General features: G+C 39.7%; 2 protein-coding genes across 2 annotated transcripts in view; one reads left to right on the top strand and one right to left on the bottom strand.

Moving 5' to 3' along the window:
• Positions 1–26,889, top strand: part of LOC311292417 (NACHT, LRR and PYD domains-containing protein 3-like) — a gene marked incomplete at its 3' end in the record, with an annotated part of 350,213 nt that overhangs the window by 279,369 nt on the left and 43,955 nt on the right. The window lies entirely within an intron of this gene.
• On the bottom strand, positions 18,976–21,515 carry LOC311292418 (protein NLRC3; the record flags this gene model as incomplete). Its single annotated transcript, XM_084412086.1, has 4 exons — positions 18,976–19,153; positions 19,951–20,115; positions 20,764–21,085; positions 21,140–21,515. The coding sequence occupies 4 exons, from the start codon at positions 21,513–21,515 to the stop codon at positions 18,976–18,978; spliced, it is 1,041 nt and encodes a 346-aa protein (XP_084268212.1).

The following is a 26,889-nucleotide window of genomic DNA, read 5'->3' as shown; positions in this document are numbered from 1 at the left end:
GTCAAAGTACCAGGGGAGATGATAGGAGTGGACTTTATGGGGCCATTCCCTCTCAGTAAAGCCCGGAATTCAGTTTTAATGGTGGTGGTCGACTATTTTAGTAAGTGGGTGGAACTGTTTGCATTGAAGGATGCCAAGACACCAAAGGTCTGCCAGATCTTGAAGAATGACATCTTTACACGCTGGGGGGTACCTGCCTTCCTTGTGTCTGACCGGGGGCCTCAATTCACTAGTCACTTATTATCCAGCCTGTGTGAATCATGGGGTGTTACCCAAAAACTCACGACAGCATACCATCCCCAGACGAACCTTACGGAGAGGGTCAACAGGACCCTTAAGACCATGATGGCCTCTTTTGTAGGCGAACATCATCAGGACTGGGATCGGTGGCTGCCTGAGTTCCGGTTGGCTATCAACACTGCCGTGCATGAGACCACTGGTGTGTCCCCTGCTGTGCTGGCTTTGGGGCGCAGCCTTAAAGGCCCGTTAGAACGCCTTATTTACAAGTCTCCTGCACCCAATACATCTACATACCACACAGTACACTCAAATACATTATTACTGAAGGAGGTCGAACGACATGTGGGAATGGCAAAGGCCAGACAAGCCAGATACTATAATGCACGACGCAAAGATGTACACTTTGTTGTTGGGGATCTGGTCTGGGTTAGGTCACATCCTCTGTCTAAAGCCTCAGCTAAATTCTCTGCCAAGTTTGCACCCAAATGGTCAGGGCCTGTTAGGGTAGAGAAAAAACTAGGTCCGGTAAACTACCGTGTTCGTTGGTTAACTGATAAACTGAAGGTGGATAACGTAAATGTGGTCGACTTGAAACCATTCTATGGTCCCAATAAGCCGCTGGCTGGGGGGGGGGGGGAATGTAATAGTCACCTATTTCTGCCTTTATGTACAGCTTTTTGAGGTGATGATAAACATGCTTTGTTGTATTGTTTTTTTTTCTTCACATGAAAAAAAGCTAACTGTTGTATCAGATGCCTGTGGTGTAATCACGGACTATTATATGGACTTTTATTTGTTTTTGTTTTGTCCTCGCGTCATTGTTATGTCACGCAATATGGTTTTAAGGAGAAGTGGAAGTGACGTCGGGAGAGGACTCCGGAGTTCAAACGGGGAAGCGGGTTGTGTTTAGCGGGCTCTGTGTAATAGTTGCATGAAGAATTCATCAAAGGGACTAATACCCTATTTTTGTGGATTACGTGACAATTGTTTTCTGGACTACTACATCTTCCCTTCGGCTAAACAGACTGTGGCGAGATTGCGTAAGTCCACGGGGATATATTGACTGCGGCTTCTCGCCACGCTTCGCCTTATATTTTTGTTTTGTGTCTTTTTCTTCTCACGGAGGACATTGTAGTTCCGTACGGACAATTCATGTCGCTTGAATGAACTTTCGGTCTGCTGGCCAGGACATTGGGACATTGGGGTTTTGAGGGTTAAATGTGTGTGTGATAATTTGAGAATGTTTGTTTGCTGTGTCGGAGTGCGGCCATGCCTCCAGCTGTGAAATAAGCGCATAATGTTGCCCGTCTGAATATTATAATGTGATCTATCTCTCAATACACTTGGTTGAACTTGTGTTTCATTGTTTTTTCGTTAGTATATAATTAATTCAAGTCTACATACATGTAGATTGTATTCTATATATTTTTCTTTAGTGTTTATTTAACGAAAGTAAGCTGTTACTGGCTTTATTTATATCAGTAGGTATCAGATCCGCCCGTTACCTTATGTTTTGCGTGCAGTACTTTTTTCTTGCTTTGATAGTGTAAGGGAAATTGTTACAGGTTGTTGAGGGTTTTGAGCAAGGTCCATCTGCGGGTGACATTTCACTCACTTCACCTACACTTCAAACTCGACGTCAGAGAAGGAAGGGTCACAATAAGAGGCCTATAACTAAGGGTATTCCCAGCGAACTAGCTGGTTTGTTAAAACACATGACTATCTAAAAATATGATTTTGAATAAAGAGTTTTGTCCATAGCTGGTTTTCTCAAGTCACATGAGGGAACAGTGACAAGGGTCTTTGTCCACCAATACAAAGGAACTGTTGTATCTTCGAAGAGCAAGCTGATGACTGGACTGTCATCACAGGACCCATGCAGTCATGTGCCTTATAGTGAATATGACGAAGATTTCTCAATTCGGACTATAAAAAGAGACTAGGACGAAATCAAATTGCTCTTCCTTGCAATCTACAATCCAGAACCCCTGCAATCTGGACAGCAAGAAGCTGTTAAGCCTAGCTAGCATTTCTCTGTTAGTTCAGTACTCTATGGAAATCTGTAACAAGTGTTCTTTTCAATTTTGATTCTTTATAATAAATATTGTTAAACATTTATTCTAAATCATCTTGTCTGGACCTTGGATTCTTGAGTACTTGCCTCCTTCTTTCCTCTGGATCAGGGAGATCCTAACTGAGAGACACGACAGGAGGGTAAGCATTATTTCTGATATATGAATAATCAGTGTGTGCTTTTGATTGATTGATTGCCTAGCCAAAGAGGCAGCTTACAATAGGGTTATTGTTGTAGAGCGAACACGGTTGAAGAGTACCTAAAAAGGTAGATTTATACTACGAAGGGTAAATTTATTATATTTATAATCCTTATTATCTTTATAATAAAATACGAATTTGTAGAGACTATTCGCCTAACTCTTAATAGCATGACTAAAGGATAGGCTCTTTAGTTACCGCGGGATTATTTATATATCCAGGTAGGACGTAAAATAATTTGGAACGGTATTAATCGTGAAATAAACTATTACATGGGGGCTCGCCGGTCTTTAATATAATAAAACCCGGAGCAAAAATAGATATTAAATCAATCACTTGAGTGACCCAGAAGAAAATTCGCAAATAAAATAGAGGACGCTCTATTAAATAGAAAAAGCGAAACCGCGCGGCAGAACCAGTGAGTATCTGTAAAACATAGAGAGAATTCCTTAATAAAGGGAGACAGTTTTCCTAGTCTGCATTTCCAATAAAAAAAAAGACCCAAATGACTCAAATGGCTCAACTACCAAATGATTTAAATGTATGTCCAGCTCCTCAACAAGCTGGACATACATTTACCAAATCACTATAACTAAACGTGATAATTTTTAAAAACAAAAAGCTGCTAAAGAAAAAAATGAAGAATGGTATATAGGAGACTATGAGATAAATAATGGACAGGAATTCATCTGCACTTCAGCAGCAGATGTGAGGGCTATAATCGAAAGAATTAATGGCACTAGGTTGAAAGGAGACAAAATTAAAGTTTATTTTGATCTTGGTTTGGAAGTAACATATAAGCCAACCGCAGACCCTAGTATAGAAGTATACTATGGTAAGACAAGAGTGATGTATGATGGTACTGTGATGCCTCAGAGAAAGCACAGGGATTCTCATGATACAGAAATTTATTTTTCTGATGTAGAAAAACCTGGCCCTAGCGCTCAAAAAAGATTGGACTTTCAGGAACCTAGTCCTGGCCTTCAATACATACCGCTGGCAAATGAATTAGTTCATACTTTAAATAGTATGAATAAAACTGTCCACATTAAAAATAGAGGTGGGGATACAACCACCGAGGGTGAAGAAACTGAGTGGGATGGTGAAGAAAGTGTAGTGTATCAGTGGGATGAACCGATTCCACAAAGAAGTAGAGTTAATCTAAAAAATTCTAGACCATTGTCTCGAGAGAGAAAGAGTAGTAGTTATGCTCGGGAACATATAGATCTAGCAGGAAGAAAAACTCTAACGAAACCAGGGCATAATCTGAAAGAAAAAATCAAAAGAGAAGAGCCCGAATACATGCAGAGAATTTTCCTAGCTGCGACAGGCCCAACATCTGATGAAATTTTGGATATGCCTGACACAAGCATAAAAGCTAAGCAGGACATGATCGCAGAACAAAAAGACTCTTGTCAAAAAGCTCTGTCTTTATTACTCCTCTTGACCCTGTCAGAGAACAGAGGAAGAAGTGGAAGGGACCCCATTATGGGTGATATATTTGAACTCAGAAGAGAAGTTTTAAATGAATCAAAAAACCCTATATATTATAGGAGACCATTACCTGAAATTTCAACAAGGAATAAAATAACAGGAGATGATAACCTATACTATGAGGAAGAATAGGAAAAGCATAGGCCCAGAGGGGGTCTAGGCATAGATTTAGCCGAGATTGCAGCCTCCTCTGTGATGAAAATAAAACAGGAAGAAAGAAGCCCTCAGATGAGGGGGACTTATAGAGAACAATGTGACTATTATGACGAATCTGTGTCCAGTGAGTCTGTTTGCTTGGAAGATGATTATGACCAGGGGCATGAAAGAAGAAATAGGGCCAGAGCTAAACATACAATAACAGCCACAGAAATAGGGATGTTCAATGGAATGAAACTAGATCCGAAAGATAACATGAGAAGTTGTCAGAAAATAGTGGACCTAGGCAAGAGGCTTAATATTCATGATGAGGATATAGAGCTGATGATTAATCAGCTATTGAGTTTAAATATAAGAATTAATGATGTTTCCTTACACAAGAGAAACATTTCAGGGGAAACTAAAAAAGAAACGTATGACAAAAGACTGAGAGAAATAAAAAGCACAGGACTTTTAATATTCTGCAAAAATAGAGCTCATGATGGAAAGGACCCAGCGCAAACTGTGGAAGAATTGCTGCAGTTTGAAAAAGATCTTCCAGGTCTTCAACACTTGAAATTTTGTGGACATGAGACTAAATGGGAGGAATTACAGACTTTTGCGGTAAGGTATGATAGGAGGTCCAAACATGAGGCAGAGAAAAAAGGTAATCAAGATTCTAATTACCAAGGAGAAAGTAAACAGCAAGGTCTGAGACGGTCTGAGAGACTCAAAGCCCAAGGCCATTATGCTCAACAAGGGCCTAAATATGTAGCGCAGCCCAAAACTTTCAGGGAACAAAGGGACCAGTTCAGACCTAATGACTTCCAGAGAAGAGGCAGATCTCAGAGCAGAGGAGTGCAGAGAAAGCCTAACTTGGAACAAAGGCCACCATTCGTTAAGAATGCCAGTAAGCAAACTAGCTCCACATATGTCTCCAAAGAAGAATGGGACAGGTTGACTCCAGAACAACAAAACAAAATCAGAGAACAGAGAGCCAAACAAAAAGCGACTGTAGAAAAATCATACATTACTGGACAGTCTAAACCTAAATATGTGAGAAACAACAAGCTTGAAAAAGCACAAAAATAGGACTTCCCTGAAGGAAAAGCGACCATCCAATCTGATCTAGTTAAAGAACATGAAGGTTTCTTTTATATAGATTACAATGGTAGGACATTCATTCTCGATACAGGTGCTGAGATCAGTTGCCTTACTGACTTACCTGAGGATGCCATTAAACAAAAAGGCATGATGAGGGTATACAGTTTTAATAAAGCTCAAGGTCCAATTGATACTGACTGGTATATGTGGAAAGACATAGCCATTATTCCTAATCAATCAGAGAATCTGATGACATTACAGGATGCAACTAAAATTGTAGGTAAAATTAATAAAGAATTAACAGTCAGATGGATGAAAATGGTCGACCTCAAAGGGGAAATAGACAGAATGGTGCGAGAAACCATGCTTGACAAAAACAAATTGAGAGAAATCCTTGAAAAACATAAAGGAGGAGCAGCTAAATTTAAGAATGATGTAGGCCTTTTAGGTAAAGAATATGAGTATGAAATCAAGGGAGGTGTGCATAAACCACAAAGACAATACCCAATTAATAAAAAAGCTTTACCTGAAATTGAAGAAACTATCAAAGAATTAGACAAATTAGGAGTAATTAAAGAAATAGAAAACCCGATCACTAATTCACCGCTTCAGGCCGTGATTAAACCAGATAATTCTTACCGCGTCGTTAATAATTTCAAATCTTTGAATAAGGTATCAGAACCAGACAGGAGATACTTAATTAATGCTAAAGATGTGACTAATGGTTTACCTAAGGGTAGAATTTTGACTAAAATTGACCTAGCCAACGGTTTCTGGACAGTTCCATTAACTGAAAATAGTATGGCTAAAACTGCGTTTACCTGCCGATCAAAAGCCTATTGTTACACAAGGCTTCCGCAGGGCTATTTAAATTCCGCAAATGCTTTCCAGTCTATAGTCGTCACGCTAATGACAGGTTTGCCGGTAACAGTTTATATTGACGACCTTTTAATTATAAACGATGATCCAGGTGAACACCTGAAAATCTTAGATGAAGTGTTTACTAGATTGATAAATGCAGGTTTTAAGCCCAGTTACAAAAAGATCGAAATAGGTAAAGAGGAAGTGGATTTTTTAGGCTTTGCTACGACAGGGATGGATAGAGGACTCTCAAAAACTACCAAAGAAAAATTGGAGGATTTGAGACAAAACAGCCCGAAAAGCCTAAAAAGTTTACAGAGTTTCATGGGACACATGAATTTTATCAGGGATCTGATACCAGGATACGCTAAACTAGCTAAACCTCTTTATGGAGCCACAAAAGGAAATGAATTTAATTGGAGCAATGAATTAGAAAACATTAGGCTACAATTAATTGATTTAGCATTGACCTCAGGTAAAATAGCGAGACGAGAACCAGATCAAAAATTAGTAGTAAGTGTTGAAAATACTGCGGATGAAATAGAACTGGTATTGTATAATGAAAAAGATAGGAAAAATCCAATACAGTTCATGTCATACCCAAAACCTGCTAATCAGCTGAAACAAGAACCAAAATCAGCAGCTGACATCTTAGCTAGTATTGCTAAATGCTTGATACCAATAAAAACACTAGCTCTTGAGCAACAAATAATTGTAGAATCAAAAGGTGAGGGCATCACTCAGCTAATGAGGGAATCTAAAAACCTAGTGAGCGAAGCACCTAAAATTCATCAATTTACATGGGCAAAGTGGAGTAAATTGCTGCAGGATACTCAAATAATCTTTGGACAAAGTAAACTTAACAAAAAAGACAAAATAACAGAAATCCCTAAAGGGGCTAATATTTGTTATTTTACAGATGGCTCTAAAGAAAATGAGGAAGTTTGGTGGGGCTTCATTAGAAAAGAAAAAGGAAAAATAGTTTTCAGACAAAAGGGGCAATTGTCTAATGAAGACTCCGCACAACTGGCTGAAGTAAAAGCCGTGGTGGAAGCCCTAAGGCATATGAAAGCAACAGAAACAGAAGGACCCATTATTGTATCGGACAGTCATTATGTTTACAAAGCACTGACAGAATATGTTGCCACTTGGAAACTGAATGGCTTTTGCACTGCTAAGGGAAAGCCATTAAAACAGGACAGTTTATGGAAGGAAATAGCAATATTATTGGAGGAGGTTAAACCGCAGGTGCTGCACCAAAGCAGTCACACAGTGCAAACTACATCGGCTGCAAAAGGTAATGCTGAGGTGGATAAGTACATTAGACATAAGACAGTTAGAACAACAAAAATTATTAAAGCTATCACTAAGACAAGTGAAAATAATATTGTTGAAAAACTGCACATAGATTTAATGCATCCCAGCTTAGCTTATATGGCGAAGTATTGTAAAGCCACAGGACTTAACATACAAAATCTAAAAACGACCTACCTGAAAATCAGGAAAAAATGTCCTGAATGTAGAAAAGTCATGACCAGCAGGTTTAATGATTATGGAACAATAAAAACAAATAAAGAGAACGAGGAAGTGTCTCTAGACTGGGTCGGACCACTCAGACCAATGACGAAGCTAAAAAACTGTTATTTCCTAGTAATTGTAGATAGTTGTTCTAACTTTTTGCAGATTTATCCATGCAAACAAGCTACTAGTTCCGTAGTTGTACAAGCACTAAGAGAATGGATAAGGTTCAGAGGACCACCAAATAAAATTAAGGGTGACAATGCTCCAAATCTGACAGGAAAGGAAGTGGAAGAATATTGCGATAAAATCGGAGTAAAATTAATTAAAAGTGTGAAGTACACACCGGAATCTAACGGGATAGCGGAAAACGCTGTTAAACAAATTAAACAATTTTTCATCAAGAACGAACACGTGGGAGAATGGGATACTTTGATTGATCAATGTACACATTTTCTAAATTACAGAATCAAACCGAGTGAACTCAAAATTGAAGATCAGCCTGAGCAGGAAAATTATAGCGCCAATCCATTTAAGGTAGGCGACCAAGTAATAATACTGCATAAAATCAGAGGTAAAAGATTTAGACATAAAACTGGAACCGTGGATACGGTTACAAAAATCACTTCAAACACAACTGTACAATTAGAAAATAACGGAATTTGGTCTTTGAGGGACTTAATTAAGGCATAATCATGAAGAAGGTAGTATTTGAGTCCATTATTGAATCCAAAACAGGATGGGTCAGGTGCCAAAATGAAGCATATGCACTGCTAAGAGTTAAAAAATGGCATGAAAATTGTCCTGATGGTACCATTAGTAGATTGATACCATTCACAAGCTGTTGTATTTGTGAAGCAACAGATGTGGCAGAATTACTTTGGGAAGGTCCGAATGAGTCTCGACCAACCAAAATGAGCTTAAAAACACTCCCTAGCATGGGAGAACATAACCTTTTTTCCTGGTACAATCCGGAAAAAAGAATCGGCCACTGCGCCTTGGGCGAGATTTCATTGTGCGGAAACTGCAGACTAGGTAAACAAAGATGGGTCATTCAAAAGATGCAACGTGGAGAAACCAATTGTGTCTGTCGAACCTGTAATTTATGTGAAGAAAAACTTATTTTACTAGGCTCGAAATGTTCATGTACGTTTAGAGATTCTAAACTAGAACTATGCGAGAGATGTGAAAAGCTAGAAGAACAGAAATGGGTCCAGACTGTCAGTAAGAAAGAAGTCTGGTTAACCCGGAAATCGAAATTAGCTATGGGATGTGTTTCCCAGGGTAAGATAATGACCTCATGGGTTAGCAATCCACTCCAATTAATGGAAGTAGATGAACAAGCATGGCTATATCGATATTGTGAATTGTCAGGACTTGGTAATCCTTATTATACAGACACCCTGGAGATTGGATCCGTATTAGGCCAAATACTGGGACAAATCACTTGTTTAGATGCGTGGGAAAGAGTTATCTCACATAATCTAAATGAACCAAAGCAAACCATCTTTGTAAAAAGACAGGGACAGTATGAACACAGCTCAGCCGAACAATTGATTATTACGGAAATTAAAAATATGAACTTCCTAATTGAACAACATAACTGGGAAACCAGAGCATGGGAAGTGGGAGTAAGGGAGACTGACATAACTAGGATGTCCAGAAGTCAAATTATCATGACTGGGCAAGCCCGTTATAAAATTAAATATGGAGAAAACGATGCATCTATGATTAAAAAACTGATGGTAAATCTCTGTTGTACCAGGAGTTAAATGGGCATTGGATTTGCCATACAAGGTCTTAATATTAATTGGGTGACAGAAGTTAAACCTATTAAACAAAAACTTCAAGACTGGCTGCGCAAAAAACACTTCTAGGGTCAGACAGGCAATTCTTTGTTCTCTCACCAACAGCAACATGGCTAGAGGGGGAAAGGGCCGGAGGCTGAAATCCATATACAGACGAGTCCACGAGGAAAAGACTGAGAAATTTCAGGAAGTCATGGCAGGAATAAGTATGGCTTTCATTCTCCTTATATCCATATTGGCTGGATTCGGAACAAAGGAAACAGAGGAAATCTATACTGTCTATCCTTGTACTAAAATGGAAAAGATAGTTAAATTATACTGCTATAATCAAACAATAATGGTTGAAGGTTCACCTCTGATTTTAGCAGGAAAAGTATACAATTCTGAAAATAATGCTAAAGTAATGAGAAACTGGATAGCAGACATAGATCCAGAATACTGGAATTGTACTAATGAAGGAAGTTTTCTAAAATCAGTAGCAGAGTATGGCCCCACGACGGAGAGAGGGATAACCGTAATGAAATGGAGTAAACTTGAAGTACTGAATCAAACACACGTGTTATTAAAAGGGCAGAAAATAGATGAAGCTGCAGCTAAAAACATTAGTGTGATAAACTTCGATCTAGTATGGTGGACATATTCGTATGGAAAAACAACCTCCACTTTAGAATGGAATTGTGAGACAGGAAAAGCAAATATAAAAAGAGTCAAAATATTAGACGAAGTAAACCAAGGTAAATTAGAAGTGGTAGATGACTTAGAAGTGGCAGATGATATGGAGGAGACCGAAGAAACGGAGTCACCAAAGTCAAGTCCACTGACACCTGCTGCGCAACGCGCAGGGCCAAAACCAATAGATCGTTGGATTCGTATGAGTGAGTTCGGAGATAAAACTATAATTCATTCAATCCATGAAACCAAACCAATAATTCCTGCAAAAACCACAGAGTGGATAAACTGCTACAATAAGCCTCGAGCTACGCCTATGTGCCATAAAGTTCCAGGTTGTCCATGGTTAGGGAAGATGGTTTGGCCGAGTAACAAAGACAGGTCAACTATTGATCACAAAAAAACAGTGTGCTCGTAAATTAAACCCACAGAAGAAAGTTTGGTATTGTGTCATAAAAGCTGAAGCTCCCTGGAATCAAACCCTTATGGAAAAATATGAAAAAGACACTATTACTATGTGGCATAAATGGATAACGAAAAATTATAATTTCACAGAAGGGACAGGTAGTGAAACAGATAGAACTACATGGACCGTGAAGGCCACATTAGAGGGAAAGAAAAGAGCAAATGGTAACTATAGACATCCATATACCCTAGAATATTTTCCGAATGCAGGGATTCCAGAAAAATTTATAACATTATCAGGAATAGCAAAATACCTGACAACGAAAGTAATAGATCAACAATACAGGAGTGCATTGTTGCTATACATGATGCAGGGAGGGGAAGCCTTAAAACACTATACTATTACTAAAAGACCTAATGGTTACGTAAGATACCACGGAAGACATCAAGATATAAAAGACGAACATACTGGAAGAAAGGAAGGTGATCTTATTTGGCCAGTGCATATGAAGTATCTAGGTTCACACAAAATTGTAAACTCCTATAAATCCCAGAGGATTGGTCAATGGGAAAGTGGTTATTATTTAAAAGTAGCTGACCCAGATAGTTACTCATGGGGGACTCGGAGTAAAATATATATCAGACCCACTAAAGGAAATTTCAACAAAAGATGGAATGTCACAGACTGGTATGGAGGGCCATGTACTAGACGACAAGAAATAAATATAGTAAAATCTTTAAAAGGAAAAAGATTAGCTTATAACATGAAGTGTGTTAAGGAATTTGATCTAGGAACAGAAGTATTGATGGTAGGTCAAAGAATGGATACGAAGAAAATAGAATTTTGGAGTGATAGAGTAGAGACAAAATATTTATGCACTGGGGACCTATTTAACAATTGGAAGCATGCAACTTTTAGTGCCCCCATTTTCCAGTCTTATGGGGCTAGAAGGACAAAGGGACCCATTGAGAGGAATCACATGTCATGCAACTTTGAAGCCATGGAAGGCGCCCTCTGGGTAGGAGAGAGCTTAAAAATCACCCCCTTGATTCTAAAACAAATGACAGGGGAAGTTCAAATCAGAAAGGTATGTGCTATTATACCTTATATTAATTATATAAGTGAATGGAAAGATTTACTACACCCCGTTGACAGCTACCTGGAAGGGGAGAGTTTAGGAGGGCATTGGATACATAGGATCGACTTTTGGTCAAAGACCAGGAGCCCTTCAGAGGTAACCCTAATCAAGTTGATCGGAAAAATAGTGAAAACAGCATTTCAAGATATAGGAGGAAAAATTAAGGCAGTGGCCACAAATGTATGGAATATAATGACAGACACATGGGAGATAATAAGAGCTGTGCTGTACTGTGTGGGAGGTACGATAATATTCATTGTAATGATAAGTATTTTAATCAAACTAGTGAAAATATGCATACATTGTAAGAAGCTAAAACAGCTAGCTAACAAAGCCAAGTATAGAAATATTCCTCTGTCAGCTGATTTCTCCGAGTCAGAGAATGAGAGTGAGGGAGAACTGCCTGCGGCTAGCGTACAGAACATAAAAAGTCAAGGGCTCGTAAAAATCCCTCCATTCCTCTGAAATTCAGCAGACTGAACTGATCACATCGATTAAGGAGCTTTCTTTGAGAAACCTGACCATGGAATCAATGACCAGACCAAATTGGGGAAACAAATCCAATGCAACTTGCTCTGACTTGCCGGTAAATAAATTTCAAATTATAATGTTCAATGTCATTTTGATCCTTTACTGGATATTGATGTTTATGGGGTTACAAGGATTATGGCAAATTCCTATTGCAATATGTAACATAGCCTTGTTTAATTTGGAGAAAAGGCTAAATCTGGCAAGTATATTAATCGGACAAGTTGCGAAAGGCCCTAAGATAAAATCCATTTTTGGACTTAGGAGCTTGATCGGACTGGAAATACTTAATATAATACTTGTTGCATGTGATTTACTTAAGTATTATCTTGAGCTCCAATCTGTAAAGTATATAGCATTCTCTTCTACACTATTGGTGATTATGTATCTTATGATACTTGCAACCAGGAGAGTAGAAATGGAAGGTACAAAAAGGACTGTCTATGAAATAACTGTAATTGCAACTGCATTTATGATAATGGTGATTGCAGACTATTATGATGATCATGTAATGTGTATTATAGCAATAATGATAGTTAGTAACGATTGGTTTTATGTAACAAAACTGATAAAAGCTGGTAAAGAATGTTGTCTCAATATTGAGCTGACAAACCCTTTTTGTAACTTGTAATTAAGGATACGACAACCCCTGGCAAGACGAAAAGATTCCTGGATGGCATCTCAAATGAAAGTTGTGGAAAAAATGTAGTTGAAGTTAAAAGAAACTGTGATATATGTGGAATGCTTCCAGGAGGTTTAAGAATAAGATGTTTTTTGATGGGTCAATGGCAAGATCTATGTTCGAACTGTACTGCAATACAAAATGTGAAAATGGATGAAATTGGGGTAGTGACTATATCCCAACGAGGAAAAAGAATGGATGTTAAAGGACCTTGGGTGTCAAAGAGCTTCCTCACATGGTGCATTGAAATGAAATTTAGGTGCTGTGAAATCGATGAGATTGTATCGATACAGGCTGGTCCTAGAAACAGTTATACGGCTACTGGGTATCACCTGGAACCCAGGATATACCAAAAGAAAACGAAAAATGGAGGCTTGAAAACAATAATAGGAATTATTTACAGGCATTGGATCCTGGATAACCCAAGCCAACCCGAAAGTGCTGGACAAAAATTCAAATATAGCTGTGTGTATGTTTCAGCAGGTAGTCCTCTTACCAAAGGCCCCTGGGGACTGGGCGGTGGCACCTTTAACCCTGGACGTGGCCGAAAGAGGACTCATCTTCGCAGTCAACCAGTTAAATCTGGACAAACTGCCGAAAGTCTGGCGGAACAAACACGAATTTCAGTGGCAGCCAGCACTCAAACGGGGGCAAAGGCAAAAGGTTATCCAGAGTCTGAGAACCTGGTGTCTTCAAGCAGGGATGAGTCAGAATCAAGCCAACTCATTAAAAGTGATGATATGTAAAAATGATGGAATTGGTCATCGCCTGTATGAGATCGAATTTGATCGAATTATACCTAGCGTGTACTGTACTGATTTTGTAAGCAAACTGGATAGATTTGCTGTAAGAGATTTTGTATGTAAACCGAAACGAAAACCTAGAGTTAGATTAAACAAGTTTAGAAGAATTAAAGAAGCTCAATCAATGTCAAGAGGGGGTGTTGAGGGTTTTGAGCAAGGTCCATCTGCGGGTGACATTTCACTCACTTCACCTACACTTCAAACTCGACGTCAGAGAAGGAAGGGTCACAATAAGAGGCCTATAACTAAGGGTATTCCCAGCGAACTAGCTGGTTTGTTAAAACACATGACTATCTAAAAATATGATTTTGAATAAAGAGTTTTGTCCATAGCTGGTTTTCTCAAGTCACATGAGGGAACAGTGACAAGGGTCTTTGTCCACCAATACAAAGGAACTGTTGTATCTTCGAAGAGCAAGCTGATGACTGGACTGTCATCACAGGACCCATGCAGTCATGTGCCTTATAGTGAATATGACGAAGATTTCTCAATTCGGACTATAAAAAGAGACTAGGACGAAATCAAATTGCTCTTCCTTGCAATCTACAATCCAGAACCCCTGCAATCTGGACAGCAAGAAGCTGTTAAGCCTAGCTAGCATTTCTCTGTTAGTTCAGTACTCTATGGTAATCTGTAACAAGTGTTCTTTTCAATTTTGATTCTTTATAATAAATATTGTTAAACATTTATTCTAAATCATCTTGTCTGGACCTTGGATTCTTGAGTACTTGCCTCCTTCTTTCCTCTGGATCAGGGAGATCCTAACTGAGAGACACGACAGGAGGGTAAGCATTATTTCTGATATATGAATAATCAGTGTGTGCTTTTGATTGATTGATTGCCTAGCCAAAGAGGCAGCTTACAATAGGGTTATTGTTGTAGAGCGAACACGGTTGAAGAGTACCTAAAAAGGTAGATTTATACTACGAAGGGTAAATTTATTATATTTATAATCCTTATTATCTTTATAATAAAATACGAATTTGTAGAGACTATTCGCCTAACTCTTAATAGCATGACTAAAGGATAGGCTCTTTAGTTACCGCGGGATTATTTATATATCCAGGTAGGACGTAAAATAATTTGGAACGGTATTAATCGTGAAATAAACTATTACAAGGTGCGTCCTCAAATTGATAAGACTGCAGCAATTGCAACCTGTCCGAGGCCTAAGACCAAAAAGGAGGTGAGGCAGTTCCTGGGGCTGGGGGGATATTATAGAAGGTTTATTCCTGGTTATTCGGACCTCACCAGCCCGCTGACTGACCTCACTAAAAAGGAAGTGCCAGATACGGTCCAGTGGACGGAGCAGTGCCAACAGGTTTTTACCAAGGTTAAGGCTGCTCTGTGTGGCGGGCCGCTCTTACACTCTCCTAACTTTTCTCTCCCTTTTTTGTTGCAGACTGACGCGTCGGACCGGGGGCTGGGTGCTGTTCTGTCCCACGAGGTGGAGGGGGAGGATCGCCCGGTGCTGTACATTAGTCGTAAGCTCTCGAAGAGAGAGACTAAGTACAGCACCATCGAGAAAGAATGTTTGGCCATCAGGTGGGCGGTTCTCACCCTTCGCTATTACCTCCTGGGACGGGAATTCACCCTCTGTTCGGACCACGCTCCCCTGCAGTGGCTCCACCGCATGAAGGATACCAACGCGCGGATCACTCGTTGGTATCTCGCTTTACAGCCTTTTAAGTTCCAGGTGATCCACAGGCCGGGTGTACGGATGGCTGTGGCCGACTTCCTCTCCAGGAGGAGGGGAAGGGAGGATGCAGGCCGGATGGCCCCCCGGCCTGAGTCGGGCGGTGGGGGTATGTGGCAAGGGGGGCGTGGTTCAGCGAGGTCTGCGACGAGAGAGAGAGCGGGGAGAGGAGCGGCGGTAAGTGGGTCAAGTGCAAAATGACTTACACCTGTGTCTCGTTGCAGTAATTGGCGTGGGGAGACTGCATATAAGGAAGGCTCTCACAATCATGGAGGAGAGAGAGGGCTGAGGACTCGTGGGAACCGGACAGAGCAGTGAGCTGATCGTGGACAGAGATTACAGAGCTGTTTGATCCTGGAAAGTGTGTTGAGTTTTTGAAAGCGCATGTGGCGCGATTGTTATGTTGGAATTGAGTTAAATAAAATACCCACGAGTCTCAGCCAGCCGACCTCGGTCTCCTTCCTTCTCACCCATACACGAAGGGATTTATATTACAATCCATTAGTCAAAAGTCTTGTGGACACATATTTAATATGTGTTTTGTGGTCTTAATTCAGCAACTTTCATTAAAAAATTTTCCAATAACCACGCATAAACATTATTCTCTTAAAAATACAAACATCTACATACACGTTGCTCGCATATTATGGTAGCCCTGTTTGTGCTATATAGAGTGAATTTACACCTTTGCCATTAACATGTTTATAAATAACTGAAAAAAGCACAAATGTCAGAGCATGTCAGAACATCTCAAGGACCCCAAAAACAGCTTGGTCCCCAGAGGGTTAAGAGCCGACAAATTCCCTCCTTATCAAAAGCATCCAAATATCTGAACCCATCCCTTTAGATTTTCGTCACTCGTAGGGCCCTATTTTAACTATCTAAGCGCATGGTCTAAAGCGTAGGGCGCAAGTTCACTTAGGGCGTGTCCGAATCCACTTTTGTTAGTTTAACGACGGGAACAATGGTCAGCGCGCCAGGCACATGGTCTAAAAGGGTTGTCCCTATTCTCTTAATGAGTAATGGGTGTGTTTTGGGATTTGCGTGCATTAAACCAATCAGAGTCTCATCTCCCATTCCCCTTAAATACCAGTTGCGCTCGCGCCATGGCAGATTCGCTATTTACATGACGGAATTTGATAGTGGAAAGACCCAAGCCGTCTCCAGAGCGCAAACGGAACTGTTCGTGTGCGAGTTAAAAGTGTGCAAGCAGACCATCTACGGCAGAGGTCCTTGATTAGCTGGTTGAGCCTGGTTCAGGTGTTTGATTAGGGTTGGAGCGAAACTCTACAGGACAGTGGGCCTTCAGGAGCAGGGTTGAAGACCTATGATCTACGGAACAAACCAGATTCCACCATATCTTTATGTACACAATAATAATCTTTTACATTGTAATCCTTTTCATTTTAATATTTGGCATGTTTGTGTGGTGCTGTGTGCCCCTGTGTGTTTAATAAGCAGAATGTACACACGTTGTGGACCCGCCTATAGGGGAATTATCACCCTACGTCACACGGCGTCACGCAGGTTCTACTGCGCATGTCGGGACCAAAAGACAACATCCGGAAAAATTTTGTGTTGTGGAGTCGGTTGCCAGAATCGTAAATCTGCATAATTTTTTTTTTAAATCGAACTATTAGTATTATTCTTATCCGTATCCGTGTAATGATCAGCTGTTAAACGGGTCTTTCTGCAACCACGATGCGCGCGCATCCCGGATGTTTACAAACCTCTAATTGGTTTATAGGCGCACACATTACTAACGCGCTCTTTAAATAAAACATAATAATATTGTGCCATTGACTTTCCAGGTTTCAGTTGGTCAATCATATATATATTTTTCATCATGTCTGTGAGGCAAGTAGCCTATACTACTCTGAGTTTCGATTCATTTATAATACGAGCTCCAGTTCACGGGCAACTCTAGTGATCGCTCTGGCGCTTCCATGTCCTGATGTCGGCTATATTTGCTTCTTATTTTTTAAATCCAGGCAAATTGTTGATGAAACACTGATTAAAATTAAGATACAATTTATACAAAATGAAATTTACTTTAAAGAAAGGCTTTCTACAAAACAAAACTTAATGAAGTGGTCAAAATCATGTCTGACCCACTCAATATGTCTCCCGATATATTCCGCATCTTATGATCCTATCTTACTCATGCTGTTACCTTTTCATATAATCAACATTTAAAGTCGCAATTATCTTTTATTTATTTTTATTCTGTGGTGGAAACAAGCTTCCATATGATTCTGATTGCTTTTAGAAGGAAAAGCTGTCCATAAATGCTGGTCTAGGATCAGTTCTCTCCATAATAAAGAATATTGGCAATCCTCTCGTTATAATAAGCAGTAAGACATTCGTTGTGCATCAGCTTAACTGATAATAATGGAACTTTGTGAAATCGCAATGAAATTGTATAACCGCTTTATTATTATAAAAAGAGCGCTCTATGCAAGTTTCCTGCCATGCCAAATCCTGTAAATGGTAAATGTTTTTAAAGGGGAATCGCAAATCCTCATGGTGTTGGTTCACCCTCTGCCTATGATTAGAAAAAGTATTTTTAAAATTAAAAAAATGTTACATTTTACTTTGTGTTCTGGCGTTGTTATAATATAGAACTTGGTCTATTTCTGTTTTATTAGGCTAAATACAGGATGTTATTGTTTTGGTGAATGTCTGTTCTGGTGATCATAAAAAAGTGTGCCCTCCCCCATGAAAATTAAATGCCCCCCATTCTATATGTTCTGGCGATGGCCCTGAGTACATCTCTCTCATTACCACAGTAGTGATTTCAGCAACTGATCTCACACCAGCTTTCAGATTGAACTTTGTTTCTCACTGCCGCAGCAGTGATTTCAGCCACAGCTCCCACACCAGATTTCATAATAAAAATGTATCTTGCTGCCGCAACAGCAATTTCGCACCAACTTTCAAAGAAAATTATATTTCTAACTGGCGTAGCAATGATTTCTCACTCCGCTCGCAATAACCTCCATTCTTTTCACTGCTGCATCAGTGATTTCTACCCCTGCTCCCTGCTGGAGCCCCTTCGTTTTTTCTTAGCTTCCACAAGAGATTCACCCCATGAGCCACCGTATATTTCTCCATAGTGACTTCAGCGAAATATTCTACTCATCTTTGAGGGGAGAGGGCTTAATGTCTTAAGTCTTTTCTACCTATACTGCCAAACCATTCACGGTTTATTGCCCAGCTTGCTGTCTTTGCAATACTTTTTCGAGCCTCCTCCAAGGACGGCAAGCCAAGTTAGTTTACTATTAATCTTTAAGGCTGAATGGGCAGGCAAACTAGTGAAAAGGTTATCTAGAATTTTTTATGACAAGTGTGCACTAAAACAAAATTGTCCATGTTAATTTTCAAGGTATAACATACTCCAGAATATCAGCACATATACTGACCCATAATGTCTACTTGACCTGTAGCTCGTATCACAACTAAACTGTGTTGACGGTTATCATCATCATGACAGAGCCCATAGCATTTGATCTGATCTTGATGCAACAAATTGTCCAGCTTATTGTATAACTAAAATAATATATTAGTTATGAATATTTAGCCTGCATAGAGCTAATTTAGTTAATTATTTGATCCCTTGTCACCTCAGTGTCTTCAGTTGACAGTCTGGATCCTGCAGTAAATCACTGAGCTCCTTCACTCCTGATTGTCCAGGATCATTTCCTGTGAGATCCAGCTCTATCAGGTGTGAAGGGTTTGATCTCAGAGCTGAAGCCAGAGCTTTATAACCTTCTTCTGTCACTCTGCAGTTAGAGAGTCTAGAACAGAGAGGAAAACATTCAGCTGATTAATCAGTTATACCTGAACAATATAAATCTGAATGATCGCTCTTCCAGTCGCCTCTACAATAAGGAAGCCCCTCTTTCTGGTGGTCTACGGCACATTCAGTGGTGTTTCACTGGCGTATTGCATGGATAAGTGCAGCGATTCCCCACGTGGTGCTTCAGCATAAAGAGCAGTTTCCCTATGTTATGTTCGCTAGTTTCCAATATTTTTTATGGCTGTAAGGAAAATGAGGAAGAGAGCCAAAGAACTCTTCCTGTGAACTAACATAATCAAGAACAGCAGCTATGACCATCTCCATGGTAAGCCCTGTCCCTACCATTCCGTTGGCATGAAGGACTAGCATTTTGGGCATTCGTGGGGTCATAGGGAAGTTACGAATTAGGGACCCCATTTGTTAGCCCCTTGATGGAGGGAATAGAGACGTTATGTACCTCCTGCCACAACCCTGAACTATCCCACTGAATGGCCGGGACCCCATCTCGGCTCCTCAGCATAAACCCGAATGAGTGGATGTGTGCCACCATCTTATACAGCCATATGTACGGGGGATTTGCTGGGCATGCAAATTCCACTGGCCATTTTTCTAGAACTCAGAGGTGATTGGAACTGACTCCATTTGTCAGTCTTTAACATAATGTCTCTGTTTCCTCTATTAGGGAATTAGGGGTACATTGGTAACCAAGACTTTCTCTTGCGCTGTTGTCTCCAGCATCGCTCTGTCAGTCATCGAGCCTCACTCTCGTCATGTGACTCCTGTGGCTCAACTTACCTCAGTATCTCTAATTTACACTTCTTCAGCCCAGTGCAGAGCAGCTTCACTCCTGAATCCTGCAGATTATTATTGTTCATGTTCAGCTCTTTCAGATTGGCATCTGATCCAAGAACTGCAGCCAGAGCTGAACAGCTTTTGTCTGTTAAGTTACAATCATTTAACCTACAAGGGAAGTAAATCACATCACAGAATTAGATGGAGCACATTCAATACTTTTTTCAAAAAATAAATACTAAATATATTTTCCATTATAATTTTTTTACATAAACACTTTTTACATAAACTAAGCATTTAAAATATCAAATTATTGGGAGATACAGTAACAACCGATAATGTATTAGTAATGTATAATGTATGTATAGCCTGTTTTATAAAAATATCAATGTTTTATATTATAACCTTTCAAAATTTCAGAAAGATTTCATCTTTCATTTTGACAATATAAATAACATATGTACCAAATAGCATTCTTTCCCCCAGTTTGGGTATATGAATAAAATATATACTTTTTCCCCCTCAAGTATGAGTATGAGCTAATATATAATTCTATATAAGTCATAACAGTCTGGTGTATCATATGATGTAAAACATGCAAACATTTTTACAAGGTACTTTATATTTTTTCTAAAGGTCTGATAAACTGTCTCCACTAAAAAATAATAAAAAATAAAAAATCTGACTATTATTTCATATATCTCAGGCTTTACAGGGATAAGTTCACGTTCATGATGAGGAATCACTATAGAGTAATGTAGATGAAGACATTTTCAGATGAGAGCAAAACATGACAAAATATATTAAAAGACTCACAGAGCTCTTCTGGAGGTTTTGATGACTGCCGATAATCTAATGAGACACTCGTCTGATTTCTTGAATTTCTGAAGCTCAAACTCCTCCAGCTCTTCCTCTGATGTCAACAACACAAAGGCTAAAGCAGACCACTGGGCAGGTGAAAGGTCACCAGATGAGAGACTTCCTTTGCTAAGGTGGGTCTGAATCTCTTTCACCAGAGTTTGGTCGTTCAGTTCATTCAGACAGTAGAACAGATTGATGGATCTCTCTGCAGGAAGATCATCTTCTAGTTTCTGCTTGATGTACTGAACTATTTCCTTGTTGCTCTGGTCATTGCCATCTTGCTGTGTCAACAAACCCCGTAAGGATCATCGATTGGACTGGAGTGACAGACCGAGGCGGAAGCGACGGAAAATGTTCAGGTGTCCATTGTCCCTCTGGAGCGCCTTGTCGTCTTGCTGTGTCAACAGACCTCGTAAGAGTCGTCGATTGGACTGGAGTGACAGACCGAGGAGGAAGCGAAGGAAAAGGTCCAGGTGTCCATTGTCACTCTCGAGCGCCTTGTCCACCGCAGTCTTGAGAAAATCAATCATGGTTTCATTTCTGTTTTCCAGTTCTGTAGACTCATGATCAAACACACTTGTCTTGTTGATGTCTAGAAACAGATGTGCATAAAGGGCTGCAATAAACTCTTGAATGCTCAAGTGAACAAAGCAGTACATGGTACCAAGAACGATCCCTGTTTCCTCCTTAAAGATCTGGGTACACATGCCTGAGTACACTGATGCCTTATAGACGTCAATACCACAGGCTTTCAGGTCTGTGTCATAGAAGATCAGGTTGTTTCTTTCCAGCTGATGAAATGCCAGTTTCCCCAGTGAAAGGATGGCGTCTTTATCCCAGGAAACATCTGGTGTGTATTCTCCATCATACTTTCAGCGGCTCTGCTGGATCTGAAAGCGCAGAAAGTGTGTGTACATTTGTGTCAGAGTCTTGGGAGTGTCCTTAGTGTTTGATTCCTGCAGTGTTTTAGAGATCTCATCAGCCTGAGTGTTTTTCACATCATTATTTCTTTTCTCCTCCAGAATGTTCTGGAGAACCGTGGCTGAAATCCAGCAGAAGACTGGGATGTGGCACATGATAAAGAGACTCTTTGATTGTTTAATGTGATCTAGGATTGTGTTGGCCTGATTCTGATCAGTGAATCTTTTTTTGAAGTACTCTTGCTTTTGTGCTTCACTGAATCCTCGTATCTCTGTCAGCCGGTCGATACAGTCAGGAGGAATCTTACTGGCAGCTGCTGGTCTGGTGGTGATCCAGATGAGAGCAGAAGGAAGCAGATTTCCCTTCATGAGGTTCGTTAGGAGAACATCCAGAGAGGCTGGTGACGATACATCACACCACGTCTCATTACTGTAATGGGAATTTTAATTTTCACACTCTAGGTGTGCTCCTGATTTTTCAATATAATGATTAATGTGAACACTGTGAGACAAAGGGGGAGACAGCTGTAAAAGGAACCTCTGACCCCTTGGGATCAGAGGTGGTCCCATTTGGGACTTCTGAGTTTGTAGGAATAAACTCAGCAGGATTAGGTCACTAGCAGAGAAATCTTCCCTTCTATAGATAAGAGCCGGCCTGTAAGAGACCTTGGAAAAGATATAAAGGCTCCTCTGCCCTCCCTCCCTTCGTCGCACTTGTTCCACAGACTGTACTAATGACTTCTGTGTGGCAACTGGGCCTTCTTGCAAGAATAAAATACTTTTTTAATGATCATTTGAATTTCAGAGTGTCTCTTACGCAGTTGATGATTGTTTAATGAAAAATTGCCACAACAATTTTGGTGTCAGAGTATTGGGATGAGTTTTCCTTGAGGGCTTTCCGGGTCTGATCAGCGGACGGTGGAGGGAAAACGCCCTGAAAGCAACAGGCTTCAGTCTCACCTCGAAAAATATTGAGAGAAGGAGAACCAGCCGCTTCAGACCCGGGGAGGACTTCCAGAGGGAACTCAAAAAAAGAACCCGAGTGGCGACAGAAAAATCTCTGGTAAGAGACAGTAAATTCATTTACTTTTGGGGATTTGAAAAGAATTTTTGTTTTTAAGAAATTATTTGGAAAAGAATTTTTGAAAAGAAAATGTTGTGATGGACCATAATGGCTGTATTTGAAAACTGAAACTAAAGCTGTGGTACGAGGGAAAAGGCTTTTAAGTAGGGGACGGAAATTGAGACCACAAAAGGTCAAGATATTGTCTGGACCGAAGCCAGTACTCGTATAGAAGATTAATTCAAGGCTGAAATAATTGATCAAGGGAAGGAAGTTTTTTAAAAGGGCAGGAAATTGAGACCTAACAGGTCGAGGAATTTCCAGGCCGAAACTGAATTCCAGAGAAAGATATTGAGAGTAAGCAGAAATTAATTTCAACCCTTCTGACTTTGGGTGAAAAGTTAAAGCGCGCTGAGAAAGCCACAGGCAGCAGTGAAAGAAACAAAACAGCCATCATGGGAGCATCTAACAGTAAATATTGCACACTGGTGTACTGTGCCATAAAGAAAAATTATGGGTCAAAGGGCATAAAAGGCATAGGGAAGTTGATAAAGTACCATGATTTTCCGAAAGAAGGAACACTGAGTTCCACAAGGTTAAAGGTGGTAAAAGAGTCAATTGAGCGACACGGTGACAAACCACAGGGTTGTTGCGCGTGTGCCAAACATGTGTGTAAGAACTGTGAGACAACAGTGGAATGTTGGATTGAGGAAGCGATTAAGAGAGAACGAAGAATGCAGAAAAAGCAAGAAATGTGTGAAAAGTCTGTGCCCACGGCACCTGAAAGTGTGTGCGTGAAGTAAATGTGGGAATGAGGGAAAAAAGAAATCATGTGAAACAGCAGAGATAAGTGGGACTGAGAAAATTATGTTTTTAAGAGTCCTGAAACAAACAGTGAGACAGAAGAGAGCAAACGCTGTAAGCAGCTGTGCTCTGAAGCTTTGACTTCAAAGAAATGTGAAGTTAAAAAACGAAAGTGTTTAGTGAAAACCCCTTAGAATATGTTGAATGATTTTCTGTGCAGTTTATGAAAATTGATGTGCTGCCAATGATAATGATGAAGATTATGATTTGGCTGTTGTGATTGAATCCACACTGGTGGACTGTAAAAGAATACAGAGAACTGCTTATCAGTGGCTCTGTTTACATTCCTGATTGGGACACACTGCTTCAAGGGTGTGCAGTAAGTTGGAGCTGTTTGAAAGCTCAATGATCAAACTATAGGCAAAGTGAGTGTTTTAATTGTGGTCAGCAGGGCCATTTAGTCCGTAATTGTAAATGGACACTCAGAAAAGAAAGTGCAAGTAAATAAGGGAGAAAAGAAAGTTAAAGAAAAGTTGATAGATGGAAGTCGTAAGAAGATTGAAGGTTAAAAGAAGGTTGAAAGATTTAAGTCTTAAGGGAATCCTTTTGAAGGAAAGAGCTAGTGAATTGATGAATACAGGTTAATGTAAAATGTTTGATGATATAGAGAGACTAATCTCACGGATGATTTAAAATGACAGCTTGTAATAGAATGTATCACAAGCAGAGAGGGCAGCCTCAAAAGTTAGTGTGAATCCTAAAAGAAGATTGATAAACTCCAAGAGAAAACACTGAAGTCAGGTATTAAATTATGGTAATTGAGAACTTGACAACTAAAATTGAGATGAAATGTGATCAAATAAGTAGAAGCAGTATTACTGGATTAATAGTTGCTAAATGTAAAATGTGTAGAAAGGCATCTGATTAAACAAACAGCTTGTTAATGTTTTGAACGTGGAGGAATAGTGTTGACCATGAAAGAACTAGGAGCTGATGTTTTGCTTTCAAAAGATAAGCTTGTGATTGGCTGAAACAGTTTGCTTATCGGAATCTGGTGTGTGCTGTGGCTGAGACGTCCAGTGCGACAGAGACACGATCTGTAAATTTGTAATGTCTAAATTCCCTGATGTGGGCAAAAGACAAATGTAAATTATGGTTGTTTAAAAAAATACATGTAAATTCTGGCAAAGATGCCTTACGCTGGGATAGAGTTAAAAGATGGTAGATAAAGTTTGATTTTAGAAGTTTATGAGAGTGCACTGTACCAGTCCTGAATGCCTCAGAGTCTCTCTCATTCAATGTCAGCTAAAGGCTGTTATCTGAGCCTGTGTCATAATATAGTAAGGCACAGTGTTTCAGTTGAAAAATCATAGACATGGAGATGTTAAAAGAAATAATGTTACAGGATTTTATATTTAGAGGGCATATGTTTTAAAAGTAAAACTGAATGACTTTAAAGAAGTCTTAAACAATAGAAGTGACGTTTTTGACTAGTTTAATTCAGGGCCAGTAACTTCTTTGTCTGATCTTAGCTTCCACCATGATACAGGGCCGATGGCTCCGGCTACAGATGTAACAGTACACTGAATAGATGAATGTGATTAAAGTTCACTGAGATTTTGCTGATCTGAAGATGATTAACAGATTTAAGTGATTAAATCGTGTTGCTATTAACCTGTCTCCCTTAACACTTATTAGGCAAGTCCGGGTGAGGTGACTCTTGAATGTGACTTTCCTGAGCTCCAGAAAACAGCTGAGTTCTGTTGAAGAAAACTGATTGCGTGATGATGAAAAAAAGAAAATGAAAATAACCGCGATGACCAGTATGCATGAGGTGTATATCCGATGACGGGTAAGATTCTCCAAAGGCTTTAAAAGGATGGACGCCCAAAGCAGGATTGCATCGCTGCTGGGCGCTTTGCCAAATAGAGAAGCCAGGTGTTTTTATATGTGAGAAAGGTATGAGAGTTGAACGCTGAAAGACTGCACTAGCCACCAGCATCAGCAGGTCACTGAGAGGGGAGATGCTGTGCCGACGAGTCATGGCAGTCTGACCCGCAAAATGTGAGTTCCTCTATACCACTCACCAGAAAACCGCGTTTCCATCACTGCAACGATGCCAGGGGACACACCCTGATGGAGATTAAAGATAAAGAGCTAACGGGAATGGGCTTTCAAGAGCCAGCTGAGACCATGAGGTGATTGTCATTATTTGTTGTGGAGACAGTAACAAAACTTAATTTATGTCAGGAACATGATGCTGGTTGCCTTATGGGCAAAGGGAAAAAATTATAGAAGTGTTGATATTGAAATATGCCTGTAAGATAGTTTTAACTCCTGAAGGTCGTTAGACATGGTGGTGGCTAAAGATGAAGACAGCTTTTGTAGATTCAAGAAAAGTCTGGATAAAGGTTAATGGTCAAAGGTTATTGTAATGAATTTATTATTATGTTTTGTCTAAATTACAGTCTTAGGGGGCTGTTGAAAAGATTATTTGTGAATAGTGAGAGAGACTCTGAGTGGAGGAAGGGTACTCTGTCTGTCTTTCTGTTATCGGCCTGCTAAAGCAAGCTGAAGCAAAATAATGATAATGAACCAAAACAACCCAGCTGACTTTTCTAAGAGGAAATGAATAATGAACAAACGTGCTTTGAAACTGGTAAAGAGACCATGTAAAATTAGATAAAAGCTACAGGAAAATGAGAAGTTTAAAATCTTATTATAAACGTTAATCTTTTTAGGAAAAGATGTGAATATGAAAATATGAGTGATTTATAGTCAGGTATGTGTGTGTGTTTGAGGGTGAATGGACTAGGTCTTGGTAAGTGTTAGGTTATGGGAGCTATTCTGTCTGAATAGTGTCTATGTATGTGTCATTAACCTCTGGAACGAGAGTTTTATCATTACAGATGGGTTAAGGCAAATGACAAATTTGAAAGAAATTTGGTCATCAAGCTCTGTAGATTATTGTGAACAAAGGGAGGAGAATGTTGTTTGACTGATACTGACCAAGTCTGTACACCACGACCTGACCTGATAGAAACAATTGATGACTTTGACATTGGAAAATGTTTGTAGATGACTGACTTAAGAGACCAAATAACAGGCCTGAAAAGCAGTGAGACTCAGGGCCAGTGCCCTTCAAATTATTAGATAAGAAGAACTGATTGTGGCTTACGTAATGTTTTGTTTCAGAGGCAGAGAAAGATGTCTGGGGGGAAATTTGGCTGAAGGACAACATTTGGGTTAGTTGAAAACTTTGTTTACCCAAACACTATTGTTAAATTGATGCAC

The sequence above is a fragment of the Rutilus rutilus genome, assembly GCF_951802725.1.
Source record: "Rutilus rutilus genome assembly, chromosome: 6".
In the NCBI taxonomy this organism is placed as follows: Eukaryota; Metazoa; Chordata; class Actinopteri; order Cypriniformes; family Leuciscidae; genus Rutilus; species Rutilus rutilus.
Note: the sequence above shows the minus strand (reverse complement) of the source record. Positions and strands in the feature narration are given on the sequence as shown.